This window comes from Desmodus rotundus, chromosome 9, assembly GCF_022682495.2.
Source record: "Desmodus rotundus isolate HL8 chromosome 9, HLdesRot8A.1, whole genome shotgun sequence".
NCBI classification, from domain to species: domain Eukaryota; kingdom Metazoa; phylum Chordata; class Mammalia; order Chiroptera; family Phyllostomidae; genus Desmodus; species Desmodus rotundus.
This window is the reverse complement of record NC_071395.1, coordinates 18,417,100-18,434,528: the sequence shown is the minus strand read 5'-3', so window position 1 is coordinate 18,434,528 and position 17,429 is coordinate 18,417,100. Positions and strand designations below refer to the sequence as shown.

General features: G+C 39.9%; 2 protein-coding genes across 4 annotated transcripts in view; one reads left to right on the top strand and one right to left on the bottom strand.

Moving 5' to 3' along the window:
- LRBA (LPS responsive beige-like anchor protein) overlaps nt 1-17,429 on the top strand; it is a 503,590-nt gene that overhangs the window by 282,348 nt on the left and 203,813 nt on the right. The gene's annotated exons all lie outside the window — the stretch shown is intronic.
- On the bottom strand, nt 1,811-4,748 carry MAB21L2 (mab-21 like 2). The gene has a single exon (XM_024569216.2). It carries the CDS (start codon nt 3,506-3,508, stop codon nt 2,429-2,431), a length of 1,080 nt encoding a protein of 359 aa, XP_024424984.1. The 5' UTR covers nt 3,509-4,748; the 3' UTR covers nt 1,811-2,428.

Below are 17,429 nucleotides of genomic sequence, written 5' to 3'. Positions count from 1 at the left end.
ATTACAAAAATCAAAACTTATGCTAATTCATATTTAAAAATACATATTTATATTTGATTTTGAATAGACATGAGTACTTTAAGGTATTCTGTAATGAGGACACTTGTGTTGCTGCGGTGTTCTTCTTTTTTAGTTGTAGTAAATTAAATGAGGGAAAAAAGATATTGAATTTAGGGAATTTTTGTTTCTTCTTGTCAAGAGTTAAAAACTTTTTTCCTGGGATAACTGGAGGGAGATATGTTTAACACTGTAAATACTTTTGAGAGTGAAAAAAAGAGTCATTTTTAGATACCATTTTTATCTTTTAAACTATACACTGACCTTAAATTATTTCTTTGTAAATGTAAGTACCTATTACTTGCTTGAAAATGTTCTTAAAAATCAGAACATTTTCCCCAGAGAATAAATTCATTTTTATTATTAAAAAGCTAGTGTATTTGCCTGAACCACTTTTTTCCCTGAAAAAAGTGAGTTTGTTCTACATGTACAGGAAGAGAGACCAGAAAAACATATAACATAGGTTGAAGGAGTGGAGATGATTTTAGAACTGATAAGATCAAAGTTTATATTTCTAACCCAGCACTATTTTTACGAGGGAATTTTCACCAGGGGATCTTGTGACTTAAGCCTGTTTTGTCAAGTGAACCAGGAGACAGAGCCCTGAGTGCCTTCCTTGTTTTTCATCCATCTCTGATGCCCTGCTGCTCATCCCTCCCCCACTCTTCCTCTCATCTTTAAAATTGCTTTTTTAGAACACTTTTCTTTATATCTCTCATTCATGGGTTTTCTGAATAAATTAAACACTGGGCTAATATAAAGAATACATTTTATATATTAAAGGGTAACGTCTGACACATTCTGTACCTGTGTCTCATCATTAGCATATCTAATGGAGTACAGAGTTGCCTCCAATATAAAGAAGACAAACCAGTTCCTTTGGGACACTTTCAGTTTTCCCAATTATTTTATTTTATAATCAGTTATTTCCTTGTATTAAAAAGAAATATTTCTTAAAGTTTAAATGTAATGAGTACACTGGATTGTTACCTTAGGAAGGCAGAAAGAGTAGTAAAGTACTTTTCCTATGTGTGAATCCTTGAAAATATTTCTTTGGTCATTAAAATTGTATCAAAACCTTTTTTGTTTAAACTGCCTATAAGAAGCTTCAGAATAATTCTGAGAAATTCTGGGAATTATTTTTTAAATGGCCATAGTTTTGGCATTTTGTAACTGAGCCATTTAAAAAATTGAGGTAATTCATAAATCTAGATTGTCCACATCAGCCATCTGCCAGGAAAAGGAATATTGCTATAACCATTTTATTATTGTTCAGTGTGGTTGATTTAACTGTTAAGTTTTTGTTATTTAAAACCTGAAGGGCACAAATGATTTAAGGAAAAGTGTCAACTGATTGTGTTAACTATTCAGAAAAGATCCATACATAGTTCCTTTGTATTTCAGACTTAGAGTGGATATTTTGAAGTTATGGCATAAAAAGCTCTTAATTTTTAATGTGAACTGTTTTTTCTGTCTTAAATTTGTTCTTTTTTCAGATGTAAAAGAAAATTTTATTTTTAAACTTAAAATCTATAGAACAAACATATCATTGGGTAAAATTAATTTTTTTTCTTTTCTAAGGATTCTGGTGGGAATTTGGTTTAATGTACAAAATGTACTGTATTTGTAAATTTTGCAAATTAGAGTTCAGATGGCAGCTTCTTATTTAGTTTCTCAAATTCACATCTTTACATTGTAAATTGTAAATGTGATCTCACCTGCCTTCATTTAAGAACAATCCACAAACAGTCAATTACAATGTAAAGTAATATTTTTATTACTGTTTTCAACAAGACTGCTTAGGGCGAGGGTAGAGGTGCAAGAGGGACGAGCACAATCTGACATTGGCACTGAGATACATTTAACATCAGCAAAAACTTTTTTTAAAAGAGAGATTTTACATATAATTAAATACTTTTTTTTCACTTGGTGACAACATTCAGGCAACCCAAAACAAAATGAAATGAGGCAGAGAGAAAGGGAGGTGGGAGAGAGGGAGAAAGGAGAAAGGAGAGAACAGGAGAGAAGGAAAGTGGGAGAAAAACTACTATACATTGATTTGAAAATGTACCTTAGGTTTCATTTTGTGGTGGCAAAGCCCGATTGCTTCTTTTGTGTGACCTTTTAAATTCACATTGTTTGGAAGAAAACGATCACTTTTGTGCAAGAATGTGATTTCGTGTGTTTTGGTTTGCTGGTTGGGTTGCTCTCTTTTGTTGGCTGTGAGCTCACGAAGGTCTGCTGCCTGGCGGTGGTTGCTCTCAGGTGGCTGACAGTAAAAGTTTGTGTCCGGAGTTGCGTCTGTTGGTCGTGTGTGGGGGTGGCCGAGAGCATTCCCATCTGTGTCGCTTTTCAAGCAGTCCCCAGCACCCTATAGTTTGTCCAGGCTTTTGGGATTGGTGAGAATTTCCCTGGCCAACCTCCAGGTCTGCTTGGCAGCACTCTCCAGGGCCGAGTGGGGCTTGCCCTGGAAAAGGTCGAGGTTGGGCAGAAAGTAGTGGGGGCAGCGGCGACACTGCAGGCAGGAGATGAGCTGCAGCAGGATGCCATTGAGCCTGTCGCCCAGGCACGCCTCGTCCCAGTCCGTTTCCCGCGGGTGTTTCTCGCACTCGTACAGCAGCAGCGTCTTCATGTGGTAGTTATTGAGCGGCTGGCCTGGCAGCTCCAGGTGGCGGTCCCGCAGCGTCTTCAGCACCGACAGACACTTGTTTCGGCAGCCGCCCATCAGCAGGCGGTTCTCAGCCTCCCCGAACTGTAGCACCCAGGCATCGCTCTCCGCGGAGCTCTGCTTGCCGGTCAGCGAGTAGCACTCCTTGGAGAGCAGATTGAACCCTTCGGCCTTGACCTCCGCCACCCGATTGGGGCCGGGCCAGGGGATGTGAGGCATAGGCCACTGCGCCGCACTGCGAGGCCAGATACCCGTGCACTTGAACGCCGGGGTGATTTGCACTACGTAGCGCTCCCTGATGCGCAACTTGACCTCGCTGGTATCCGCGATCATTTTGACCACATCCCGATAGCTGCACTTGTCCACCGCCTGAGCTACCAGCGTCTGGAAACGTGACCGGATCTTGCGCGCGGAGAGGTAGCCGGACGCTGTGATGAACTCGACCCAGAGAGACATGCTCCGCTTCCGACCATCGCTCAGTTTGAGCACCGCACAGCCGGGCAGGGAGCCGTCGTCCACGAAGTTGAAGACGCCCATTTGGTTTAGGTAGAGCACCACCTCGAATTCTGTGGGCGAGATGACCTCCAGCCCCTCGTAGCGGGCATCGATCTCGCTCAGGGAGCTGATGAAGCGAGGCTCCTGCACCTCCACCTCCTTTAGCACGTCCGAGACCACCTTACAGACCTCTCGGATGGTCTTGGCGATGGCCGCCTTGCGCGCTTGGCAGCGCTCCGTGTAGTATTTATTGAGCTGGTAAACCAGCTTGGCCTGAGCGGCGATCATGTTGGGGCACAGGTCCGGGCTATACACCGGCGTCTCGCAATACGTTGAGGGATCCAAGGCTCACGCACTGGTGGTGGCCCTGCGGCTTGCGAAAGAGGCGGTGCGCTCCCCCTAAGCCCCACTCCACTCCTGTTTTCCACCTGGGCTGGCCCGCTGATGCTACAGCCGGCCTGATCTTTCTCTCCTCTTTCCGAAACCCCTTTTTCTTCTCCAGGAAATAAGAAAAAAAAAAGTGATCTTTGAAAAAGAAAAGTACCTGCTGAGACTGTTTTTGCTTCCCTTGATATGTAAAAAAGATGTGCTTGCAGGAGAGGTAAAGGGGAGGGGGAAAATAGAGAAGGTGAGAGAAAAATTCAGGTTACCAAGAGGTTAGGCTAAGATGTCTGTAGCCGAGATTGCCCAGAGATCTGGAAATGCGGTCTTTTAAGTGCCAAAGTAAATTTAAAAATAAAAGCGAAACATGCAGCGTTTCATTCTTAAACTTCTCTCCCAGGCTGGTAGGACTTCTTCACACAGCGTAGGTGAGTGCCTTCTCCTCACCCTCCCCCAGGTGGAAGGTGAAGGGTGTAATTAATGTCCAGAGAGCAGCGAAGTGCACCTCAGTCCGCGGCACCCTCCGAGGTTTGCAGATGCCCCGCACTCTCAGCGTGTTGGTCTGGCCACCTCTCGGGGGGTCGTGTTGTAGCGGTGTTCCTCTTTTCCTACTGGAGGCGTTGTTTGTTTGCAGTGGGTTCTTCTTGTCTTTAGGTGCAAACCGCTGGAAGTTGTTTGATATTCATTTCTGCTTCGTAATTTATAATTTTGGCCTTCACAAAATCTATTTTAGTGTGGCGAAGCCGTCGCTTGCGTTGCATCTGGGGTTTAGTTATAATGATTCTAGGGTTTTTCTTCTCCTCCCCCTTTAGGTTGCTTGTGCAGATTCCACTTTCTGAGTGTCTGTCCCTCCTCCCCTCCCACGTCTCTCTCTCTTCCCTCCCCCCTTCTAATCTCTCTCCCCTCCCTCCCTCTTTCCCTCTGTCTCCCTCCCTCTTCCCTCTGTTTTTCTCTCTCCCTTCTTTCTGTCTCCCCCTTCTTTCTCACCCCCTTACCTCTCTCCCCCCTCCCCTCTCCCTCTCCCTCTCTCTCTCTTTCTCTCTCTCTCTCCCCCTTTCTGCCTTGCCGTTTCCTGGAGTTATTTAGTTTATGAATGGTCCAGGGCCATCATGAGGGGGGTGGAGCTTCAGTTCCTACAATCGCTATCCAAGCTGTCACTGCTTTAGCCAATCCGAGAGAGAAGACAGGCATGCTTGGCCCACAGTAGCAGCCACCGCTGCACTTGATAAAGAAAGGGAGTAAAGAGAGAAGTAAGAAAATAAGAGGAGATAGTAGAAGTCAAATACTCATACACATTTTACAGCCCCCTCTTCTCTAACCTTCTCCCTTATCAGTGGCAAGGAAGAAAAAGAGGCTGTATAGGAAGGACGTCCTGGAGATGGCTGGAATAGCGCGAGGGGGAGTAGCAGTGGTTCAGACAGGTTCACTTTCTTTTTCCTATCAACTTTGTGAAGAAGATGCAAACTCTAACAAAATTACTTTCACTTGAATTTGGGAAAGGACCTAACATTTTCTGTTTTCTCCTCCCGCGGAGTCTGGCTCCCTCCTCCTCGCCCATCATTGCCCAGAGCCAGGGCAGTTGCTATCTATAAGTAGCAGGGGGCGGGGGGGGGGGAGTGTGAATATGGAGTGAGGGTTTATGACTATAAATCTCTTTTCAGTAATTTCCATATGTTGAAAAGTGGGGCAGGACAAAAGTAGGGCAAGCACCTTGCTTGATAATTATTGCTTCATAATTAAGATTCAGATAATACTCAAAGCTAATACTTTATTGTTACAAGGACTAACTAGTTATTAGAAAATGTTTCAGTTTTGAGAGATGGGGCACATTTGTAGATGGTAGAATTTGTTGTATATATGTTTAAATTAAAATAAGCCACTAAAACTGTTTTAAACTTAAAAATGAAGTAAATTTGAACTTAAAGTTTTCTTAAAATGTCAGTGTTGTAAATCTAATTTTGAACATATTGTCAAGCAGTACAGTTTCACTTGTAAAATTATTTTATTTTCATAATTGACTTTTGCTTTTAAAAGACTTCACTGCCGCAAAAATCTATAACTATCCTGTTATTGATTACACAGATGGCTTCACTCCTCCCTTGGCATTTCAGTGAAACACTTGCGTATGCTTTTAGTATATGTATTGTACCCCTTGCAGCCTTTCGGTACTTTTGGATGAAAAAGCTGCAACGGTGTTCGTGATTTGCTTAGTACTGAGGGTTTATGTTTGAATCTTGGGTGTCTGTCTGGTTTCTGTGTCTTTTTAAGGCAAGTCAAATAGACGGGGTAATTTTTAGTTAGATTTGGGACATTGTATTCTTTGGTGATTCTGTAAGAGTAAAACTCTATGAAGGTCTTTGTGGAAGACTTCGTTTTGCAAAGTCTGGTATGCCACTTTTCCTAAACCCCTTGGGAAGGCTTGACTTGCTCTCTTAAAGCTAGACCAGGTGAACCTGAATTCAGTTGCATAAGTGAAGTTTATTTCTCTCCACCTCCTTGATGTCGGACCCCTGGACCTCTTAGTCCTTTCTTACTTGGCTGGTGGGGGCCGCCGAGACTTTGTCACCCATTCACTCTCATTGCCCTAAATCCCTTTACAAAGAACTATTACGCCTTAAAAAAAAAAAAAAAAAAAAAAGTCGGATATATTCCTAGAGTCTGTCTTCAGTGGCCAGGAGTTGGGAAGAATAGTTGGAAGTAAGCAGACTGCACACTCGGACGCAGAGCTTTAGTCAACTTATTGGGAGTGGCAGACACTTGGGGCGGCCTGGGGACCCCAGCCTTCGTGGGGGGAATGCGTGGCTGCGGGAGGATTGTGAGCCTCGGCGTCTTCGGGGTGTCGTGCGTGTGGGAAGCCCAGACTCTGTTAGCAACCCGCCTACTGCCCATGGGTAACATCGGAGCCCCGGGAAATACTGCTGGGCGGGACAGGCGCTTTGGTGCCGGGAGTTGTGTGACCAGCCTGGAAAAGGTCCTTGGCAGCTTCTCTCCAGGGCAGTAACTGGGCGGAGACTCGTGGCGGGACCTGAGGGTGTGAAGCTTTTCGTTCCCAACCCTCCGGCTGGCTGCTTCCTCCTCGCCTCTTCCAGCGGCCTCACTCGTGGGCTGGTGAGGCCAGAGACGTCCCTGGGAGTGAGTGAGTGCAAAAAGGCCCGGGGTTGACTGCAGTAGTCCATTCTCAAGACCCCGGTGCGGCCGCCCGCCGGTCCCCGGTTCCCGAGTAGGCGCCGAGGGACCCGCTCCATGCCTTCTCTACTGGAGTGCGGGGGCCCAGGCCACGCCGATCTTCTGGCCGGCGCTGGCCTGACACCCTCCTCCTCCTCTCCTCTCCGCTCTCTTAAGCACCACTAAGTTTCGTTGCACCCTTGTCCCCGCGTTTCTCCACTTTTACAACAGAGGCTGAGGGATGACAAAACGTTACAAATGTTTTGATTTAAAAACAATTCATTATCAATTTACCCTGTCTAAGGTAGATGCTCTAGTAAATAATAAATCAGTTAAACAAAGGCGACTTTAATTTATGGCCGCAGTACTAATTAGAAACATCATTCGAGCAATAAACTTAAACACTTTCAGCAAATAATGCTCCCTCTTGCCAGTTCCCTCCCCCCTCCCCCATCCCAGCTCACTCGGCTGCTCTGCTCTGCTCGGGAGAGCTGCTTCTGCCGTGTGTGTGTGTGTGTGCGCGCGGATCCTTCTTCCTCTGGTTGAATAATTGAAGGGGGAAACGGTATCCGAGGAGGCTGTAATTGAAGAGCCCCTGTCACCTCTGCTTTTATGTATGTTAGTATAGAAGCCCATCAGCAGCTCCTTGGTGGTGTATTAAAACGAAGTGGCAGCCCCTTCTGCAGGAGATAGCGCATTCTATTAAAGGGACCAAGTGAGAGAAAGAAACTCTGGAGGCTAAAAGCCACTTCAAGTCTTCAGACCGATTGATCTGTATTCTCTTGTTACAATCCGTCTCATCATACTTGAGTTAATGAGGCAAAAGAGGGGGAGCGAACTCTGGTGGTCCTTGACAAATTCATTAGGGAGGCTGCAGGACATTTTATCTGACTGTTAAACATCTTGTTTGTTTGGTTTAGGCAGTGCCAACATCAGCACGCTTCTGCCCAGACCTGTGATGTTGGGCTGGCTGCAGACATTCCTGCAAAGAGGGGGGCACTCAGGGTGTGACTTGAAATTTCTGTTTTGTGTTTCTGGATGTCCATAACCTTCAGACTTCCCCAGGCTTCACCTTCATCATCATTACGTGAGGAACATTTTATGAGACCGTAGATGGTAAAACAGAGGTGGGGTGTTCTTAGTTAGTGTAAACTAAAATATGTGTGTTTAAACTTTAGCCTGAAAATTTCCTGTAACCTTACAAAATGAGTCAAGTTTTAGCAATTACTATGCTAGTTTTTTTAAAAAAAAAATGTGAATGTGTAAACTCCAGAAGAATGGCCAGATTAAACATTTCATTTTGTTTTCACTTGATCATAGTTAAATAAACTTTTAATTAGTAATTGAATTTCCTCTTGTAGTGAAACACACAAGTCAGAAACTTGGAAACAAAAATTTTAACTATGTATACAAATAAGATATCTTCAAAAGAAAATTAGTATATTTTTATTTGGGGGCCTTTATATATTTAAAATTAGAAGCAGAACTGGGTGCTCTTTGAATGGTGCTAAACTAAGGTGATGAGTTGACTGAATACCTAAAAAAACGAAAATATTTTCTAATTGAAGAAAAATGGGCAATTATGCTAAGATGCTAATGCTCTGTTTTATTCTAAGATATTACAGTATTTGATTTCTCAAACTTTTCCTTGGAAGGAGACAATCCAGTTGTGATGCTTTCTTGCATAGAGAATTCTGTTATATTTTCCATCAGCAGTTGACCTAAACAGCCTCAGCTCAAACACTTTGAGAACGAACCCTGCCTTCCATTTACAGGCAAACAGTATGCGAGAAAAAAAGAAAATGAATGCTCTTTGCCTGTCATTTTTGTACATTCCAGCACTTCTGATGAAGCTGGAACTGCTCGAGGGAATGTATGGGTTTGGAAAGAAGTGGCTCAGTAGTTCATGTCGTGTTTCCCAGAAGCAAAACCAAACTAATGGCTGAAGCCAGTGCTTCTGTACATCTGACAGTTATAATCCTGTTTACATTTCCAGAGAATACAGAATCCTTAAACTGTTTTATTTTTTTTGATCTTTACTTGGACATATCTTTACTGAGTTAAACTTCAGTGCATTTTCTACTTTATCATATCACTGAGAGTAAAAAGATATCCATTATTTTATTATCTGTAGAGAGAACATATAATATTTCAATTATCTTTACTGAAGAGTATAAAGATTTTAGATTGTATGATGTTGATATTGTTTTCTAGGAAAACATTTAACTATTCAAAAATAATCAAATTACTGACTTAAAAAAACCCAACTCTGAAGGATTGGTACTTTTTGGAAAACAAAGGACCACATGTTTGCCTGTGTAGGTACTTACCCTCTAAAATCTAACTTTGAAGCATCTATGTGATTGCTAAATTTTTGGTTCTTATATACTTAATGATTCAACATATTTGTAAAAATACTTGATTTTTTAAAAAGAATTTTTTTGGTCAAAATATAAATGGGGAAACAACTGTTTAATTTTCTGAATTTAAAATTCCAGTCAAAACAGAAAGAAAATAACCCAGACAATTTGTCTGTACATTGATATTTTGTTGAAGTAATTATAATAAAATATCTGCACGAAGCTCTAACAGCACCACTGTCAGAATTGTACTGTTCGCATTGTATCAGGAGTCAGAGTAAAACCACATTTTACAGATCTTGTCAAGTGATCTGATTTTCCCAAACTCTGAAGTATCACAGAAACTGTGAGCTATTGATAATTATTATTCTGGAATCCATCTAGAAAATAATCAGTAACTGAATATTTTCTTTGAACAGATCACTTGCAGTGCCTATTAAATTTAGATGGTCAGAAATGCTGAAACAAGTTCCCCCCTAACAAAACAGCTTAACAACAACAACAACAAGAACAACAACAAACCTTGTAACCTCTTTGACTGGTAACCCAAGAATATCATTGTTCTTACTTGAACAATTTGAATTTAAGATAAGGCTCTGTCAGGTAAAAGTAATAGCTTTAACTTTGCATAGTAAGCCTGTCAAACTGTACTGGCAAAAAATACTTTTACGTACTTTTGTGTTTGAGTTAACCTTGCACGATATATATGATTATTGATATTTAACCCTATTAGACTTTTATAAGTCTAATTCTTATATTATTTTAATAGGATGAGAAAATTCAGAGTATAATATGTGTTAATTTTTCCAAAGTTGAGTAGCAACTGTATATATGAGTACTTTATTAAGTTGTACAGAATTTGATCTTATCAAGAAGTACAATGATAGAGCAAAGAACTTGTACTGAGGAAAATGGAAGTGAACAGCTTCTAGCCCGGCTGAAAAGTAAATACTATTGTATTATTGAACTAGGATATGAAATTTAAGAAAATGCAAATTAATTCAGCAGGTACTTTGCAGAAGGTGTTGCATTGGACTCACCATAGTGTCACTTACATTGGTATATGTCTTGTGGTCTTCCCAAGAAATCATTCAGCTTTTTCTCATTTCAAATGTATACATTTTTGAGTTCTACCTATTTTTTTATTTCCATATATAGTTGTTCTGAAAAGTTTGAATAAGAGCCTTCCCTCCCTCCCTCCCTTCTTTCCTTTTTAACAATTTGAACTTACTAATGTACTATGAGGTACATATTAAAATTTACCTGTCGAGTAACTTAGGCTTTCATAACTGAACTATAATTTTCCAACAAACGAGAAGGTGCTTTTAGCAGAGCTAATTCTTAGCTTTTCGAAGAATGGTTATATAATTGTGGGTTGTTATTTGTTCTTCTTCCACCTAGAGAACCAAATTTTACTGGTCTTTTAATGTCACTTATAGAAGATAGATAGGAAAATTGGTCAATATTGAACTTGATGCTAAATCCAAATTTTAAGGTTTAGAGAAGGTGTGATATCCTTTGTTTCGTAAGCTACAACTACTGCCTCACATACAGAACGCGTTTCCTCGGATCTTAGAGCCACCCCCGCTCCTGTCCCCACTTTTTCTGTGATCAGTGCCAGGCGTTTGTGGAGCTGGTGCCTGAGACCAGGGAGGTAGGTTGTGCCAGTCCTAGACTGTACTGCGTTCAACATGTAAGACTTGGCATCTCATTCTGTATTTCTTTTTGGTTATTTGAGACATTTTATGGATCTGTGTTTAAAATTCTCTGTTAAGCATATCCTATTGGTAGTTTTTTATTATTCTCTAGGAAAACTGGCCCTTTTAAACATCTTAGTTTATTTTAAAATATATTGGCTCTTCAGTGCTTCATCTGTACTAGTAGTAGTAATTTGGCATCGATCTTCTAAGATTTCAGGAGATTTTTAATGGACTTTTTTTTTAATGGAAATGTTAAAAATTTATCCGGTTCCTTCCTTCATTCAGAGTAAAAATGATGTGCTGAGAGGTTCCTTGCGGTGGTTAAACAACAACAGAAGTCCTTCACTGGCTGTGATCTAGGCACAGAAGGTGCCTGGCGGCATGAGTGAAGTAGTATTTGACGAGCTAAGGAATGGACGCTTTCCCTTAACCATCCAAGTAAAACAGCCTGATTACTTTATCCAAGTAAAGCTAGGATATAAAACAGCTCTCTCGTCCTGTGTCTATCAAGGTTCTGCCAGTCGGTTTCTTTTCTGAGTTTTTTCTTTCTATCTTCCCTTATTATCTTTGGGTCCTAAAGAGCCATTCTCCTATTTACTGACTGGTTTTGTCTCTGGACAAAAACCTGGGTGAGTAGGTTTAAATCAGCCTAGCTGGAGTGAAAAATCTTTGATCTATGGCTGTGACTGTTTTCACATGATTTGCTCGCTGGGATAGACACTGCCCATGCCCTTTCACTTTGCTATCAGATAGGTGCACACAGAGGACCTGAGAGGCTACCAGATGCACAGTTAATCATCATATTAGATAAGGAAAAGGTTCCAGGCACGCCTAATTAGAACTGCTATTTCTGAGAGTTTGTTGTTCAGGGCACCTTGTTGGGTAAATGCTCCACAAATCTTCTAATCTTTTCTGCAAATTAGTCAAAACTTTCTATAAATTGTAGCATCAATTAAAATCAATTATACAAAGCTATGTGTTCTTTAAAAATACAAGGTTGTTGCTATCATGTAACTTCCATGGGTAGATAAACTAAAGGGAGACAATATGGCGGCGTGTGAAGAGCGTCAGTCAGTCCAGGGTGGGAGGAAGCCCTCCATTTCTGCCCCAGCTTGCTGCAAATGGTCAAGTAAACTTGATCAAGTGACTGTCTCTACTCACTGTTTTCTCGGTTATAAAATGGGGATACGGATGAGGAGTTTTCGTACCTTTTCTAGATACAGAAATCTTCAATATCCTACCACAACTTTGAGTAAAGTTGTTGTTTATATCTTATTAGTTGATTTCAAATCAAAAATGTTTCTGCAAAAACTTGGACTTCAGCACTGCTTTATTATAGGTACGTGAAAGTTTTTTAAGATTAAAAATCATAAGAATAAGAAAAGTAAGCTTACAGATGGTTATATTTCATATTTTAGATTTAAGGAAAATAAATTACAAATTATGGATTGTAGACAGTTGGGAGGGACAACCAAGCAGCAACTGAAATAAATTCTCAGAGGGTAATGATTATTGGTGATACGTGTTAGGTCATAAAATGTGAAAACAAATCAGGCTGTGTATTCTTGTATATATAGAAAAACATTGTTTAAAGGTGTCCAGAAGGTTAGGAGGAATGTTTTTTTTCTTAAATGCTGAATGGACTCTCAGTGTTTCTGGCATTTTCATTAAGGTTAGGTATTCTATAAATATTAGTTCTTTTTTTGTGGGTGGGAAACATGCACTTTTATTTTTAATTTAATCTTTACTGTATTTTTCCCATTACCATTTGGTCCCCTCATACCCACTTCCCCCAGTAGTCATCACACTGGTGTCCATGTCCATGAGTCCTTTTTCCTTTGTGCTCAATCCCTCCACTCCCTGACTGCCACCCCCACTAGCTGTCGTGTGCTCTCCATCCATGAGTCTATTCGTGAAGCTAAAAAAAATTCAAGTTCACAATTAACAGTTTTTAAAAACGGTCATTATCAGTCTTCCCCTTAGAGAAATGACGTTGCGCTACGCAACTATAATATTACCATACTCGTGTTGTGTGAAAAGATAGGTCCACGCAGGGAAATGGTTTTCAGAACGAGTCACTAAAGTCAGTAAAGTTTTATCCTGCTTTCTCATGCTTTTCTCTTGTTTTCATCAGAAGATCTGACAAGCATAAAAGTGTTAACATCTTTTATTTTACAGATGTTCCTAGTTTTCCCTCAAACTGTAAAAGATGCTGTATCAGAGTAGCATGGTAGGAAATAATTTCAACACCTCTCTTCACTTGTGCAGTAACTTATTGTCTAAGCTTGTGGATATTTTTGGAAAGAGGGAAGTTAGGCAGGGAAAGACCTCATATTGAGGCCTAATTGTTCTCCTTTTGAGATACAGCTCCATCAGTCTGTCTTCTGTATTATTAATTCTTTCTAAAATAGTTTTTCACTTGGGATAGTTATTTTTACTTCGCTGTTGTGTTCATTGGAAGTTCCTCGTTAATGCAATAGAAGTGCCAGGTGACCACTGAGAGATTTGTTGATGGACACTCTGTGGGTTTGCAAAGTGCAAACCTAAAAGACTAAGAGATGAGAAATGCATTGCTATTTGTGAATTTATGTTTTATCTCACTTCACTTGAAAATTTATGAGTGGCGTGGCTTAAGGGTGCTGGAGTTGTGTGTTCCAGGGCTTGCCCCTACTGATAACACCCTTGTTGGCGTGAAAGTGCAATGCAAATTATGACAGTTACAACCTTCTGTTTTGTTTAACCTGTCAGTAGATTTCCTGGCTCAGTGCTGAGGGCAATGGTGTGTTCAACTAGTCCATATTCACCTAAACTTAAAAGGTCAGGTTTCTACAGGCAAGCCTAGTCAAAGCCTAATTGATGAGGAGGGCATGGAGACAGAATTTACTGTTCTGTTGGCTAGTTTCATATCGTTAGGTTGTCCTGAAAGCATCAGGCAGTCACAGCCCCTTTCATGTAAGTGCTGACCCTAGACAGGAGCTGACAATCAAAGGAGGCAGCCACAGGAACCAGTGCAAGTAGACTATTGATTTTTCAGTTAGGTCTAAGTAGTTTGTAGTATGGGTAATGGGTGACAGAGGCAGGTATGTCATTATCAATGAGCTCCAGAACAGTAGCGACAACCCTCTCTCATATTTCCTTCAGCACTGACAGTATGCATCCAGAGGCGGTCAATAAATCGCCCAACCTTTAACTGACAAGTGACTTGGAGGTTTAGGTTGAGGGGTGGAAGTTACAGAGCTAAACTTCTCTACTTGAACATGTACTGGATCTGGCAAGACAGTAATTTTATTGTAAGTTTTTGAAGTTTTGTTTTGGACAGTGTGGAACTCTGAGAATCAGAGTTTGCTTTTAAACTTGTGAGAATTTAAGAAGCATATTTACTTAAGAAATAAGTGAGCCAATCAGCTATAAAGATATTCTGTAAGGTTAGTTAAGGTAGTTTCTTATGGTATAGTTTTGCTTCTATTTTACATTAGACCTTTCTTTAATCATGATATTTCTGTTATGCAAGTTCAGCAGTTAGAAATTGCCTCTCAAAATCGTGTTTAATTTCTAATCTCTTAAATGTTTTAACTGAAAATTTTAAGTAGGAAAAAAAACTTGAACCATTTGTAAGTTTGATGTATTAGCCACCAAGCAGATGCTATTTGACCTTCAAATTCGTTTTGTGTTACTTTCACAATAAAATAGTCAAGAATAGAACATTTAATGATTAAAATTTGATGAATTATTGTTGCTTCTGAATTTAAAAAGAAGTGAGGCTGATTTTTGTTTTAAAAACATTTTGTATGGATATTTATGTTTAAAGATAGATAGAATTTATGTTCACATAAACACAAAAGTGTAACAGGTTTTGACTAAAAGTATACATGTTTTAAAAGGATATGAAATAATTTAGAGATACTTTAAATTTAAACCAACCTCTATTTTGCTACAAAACATAAGTAACGTAACAAGAAGATAATATTTATAACTAGAAGTGGGAGTTTCATTTGTACCAGGTTCCTTGCAAACTATCAAATGCTTACATTTTTTGAAAACTTTAAACAAATTGAAATAAAACAGAAAAGTAAATGTTTTTTAAAACTTCCTTAAATAACTTATCACTGTGATATCTTGTTTAACACTGTGATATTGTACAGAACCAGAGTCTAGTATCATCTAGCGGCAGAGTACCCTGCACGGCCACATGAATCATTTTCATTTGTCCAGTGCAACTGAAACTGAAAATCCCTTAAACAAAACTAACCAGCAGGTTAATGCACCCTGGTAATGCACACACTGTGTGTGTTTAAATATTTTCTTAAGTTTGCAGTGATGTGTTGGTGTGACTGCCCATCTTTTATTATAAGGAACAGAGAATATAAATTGGAAATGTAGTGAAAAATGGCTACTATTGAATGTTGTCATCTTAGTTTTAAGGAAGCTTTGGGATTATATAATTTTTACGGGACTTTTATTCAGATTTCTTGAATTAGTCACCTTTTGAGGCTTACAGATGGTTAAAGCAGGAGTCCTTTTGGAATCAGTTTCCCCCTGTTTATTAATCATTCATTTCATCTGTGTTTTTCTATTGGATTAGATAAACCTTTAGCTGAGAATCTTGTGATCTTATATTCTTAGCTGCATTACAGGTATAGCTCCTTTGACTGTATTTGTAGTCTTTCCTGAATAGAGTGTTTTTTCAGGAATTAAAAAAAAAAAGCTGAAGAAAGAGGGACAAATTAAATTTTCATGAAAGAAAATCCTAATCAGCAGTGACAGTATAAGAGAAAGATGATTGCCACTTGGTCATTGTGGAGAGGCACTTAGATTTGGTGTCAGTGCTTCTGTTAATGATGACTAATGTCTTTCTTGGAGCAAGTGCATGCCCCCACTACAGCTACAGACCAGGCAGGGAGGGCTCCGCTGTAGGCACCACTCGGCAGGAGCAGGAGGTGTCCTACAACAAAGGCTTGTTATGCGGTCAGGTGGTAGTCTCTATTATTTGAAAACCGCAAACCTAATTCCAAGGCGTTTAACAACACGTTGGAAACTATTGTATGTCGAGTACTAAAAGATGTTACTTTTAAATTAGAATGTGAAGAAATCAAGCAATGTTACTAAGATGTGCTCCCTATTTTGTTACCTACAGGAATGGGCACGTGACATATGTTGCCACTGGCTGGGATCACTTGGGTAAAGAAAGTTTAGAAAGAGACAAACTTGCAGCAGGTTTGTTTCATTCTGCAGGGCTGAATCCTGAATAAACACTTTCTAGTTACAAAAAGAGAATGCATGACTCAAAAGATCTTTTTAGATCTTTTAATCTTAAATACAAAAAGACGATGACATGTGTTATTTCTTCAGCTTCCCCCTAAAGTGTAAGACCTTTCAGAAGGGCATTTGCAATGCTTGTCATATTTCTTCATATACATCTTACTGGCCTGACATGTCTTGAGAACCATGAGAACACAGATGTCATTGCATTCAGACAACACTAATTACTCTGGGAGTTTTGCAGCCTCAGTGCCTGCATGTAACTGTCGACTATGATTGTTCACGCAGCCCACCGTGGGGACACTCTGCACGTGAAAATAGTGAGGCACGAAAACAGTGAGATGGCCCTTTTAGTCCCCTATTGTTCTCCAATATAACTTAGCAGAAAAAATTTCCTGACACATCAGTTTCATTCAGTATTTTGCATCTGAACCATGTTTTGGCAACATTTCCCTTTCTGAAGTAAGTGAAATCTATTATCCATCTGTTCCGTAACCTGCTTGAACCATCTTCTACATTACTTTGCCTTTACGCTTCACGGGAAATTTCTTTATGTAGCTTGTAGTTTGAGAGAATCACTAATTGTGGTATGAGTCTTTCGAAAGTGACAGTGCAAAACAATAAATATGTATGATGTGTTCTTCTGGCGTGCAATTTAATGTTTAATGAGAAGCTGCAGCAAATATGGTTAGTCTCAATTTAGATAAGTGCAATCATCTTCTGCTTTTAACACAGGTCAGTTCTTTTCTTTGTTTAATTTTCTCTGCAACGTTCTGGATTTCCGTTGATGATTCATGGTGTTTAGGTGGTTTTGAAATATCAGAGGTCAAATGGTGGTCAGATCTGGGCCGTCACTATTAAACGTGAAGACCAAATACGTGTTTTGATATAAAGCATAATCTGTGTTAATCACTGATTGAAAATAGAAAACTCCAGTAATGTAACTTCATACGCTGATGAAGCAGAAATTGAGGCAGCCTGATCAAAGATGTATGATGAGGTAAAACTGCAGTCTCTGCTGTACAGTTATAGTAATTATGACTAATGAACCGTCCGGTCTGGATGGAATGGCGTGCCCACAGGGACTGTGTCCAATCAGTTGTGACTTATGCAAGCTGAACAAACCATTGATGGGGCTCCACATTCTGTAGCACAAGAAGTATATTATCTATTATTAATACAACTTTCGTTAGGGTAATGTAAAGTGATTGGAAGTTATTTAAATATTGTTAAATATAAAGTAGAGTAATTTTTCTTTTTTTCATATATTTATTTAAAACCAAACCCTGATTTTTTGTGTGACCTCTGTTTTACCTATCCTTTCTTAGACACATTTAGGTCTGC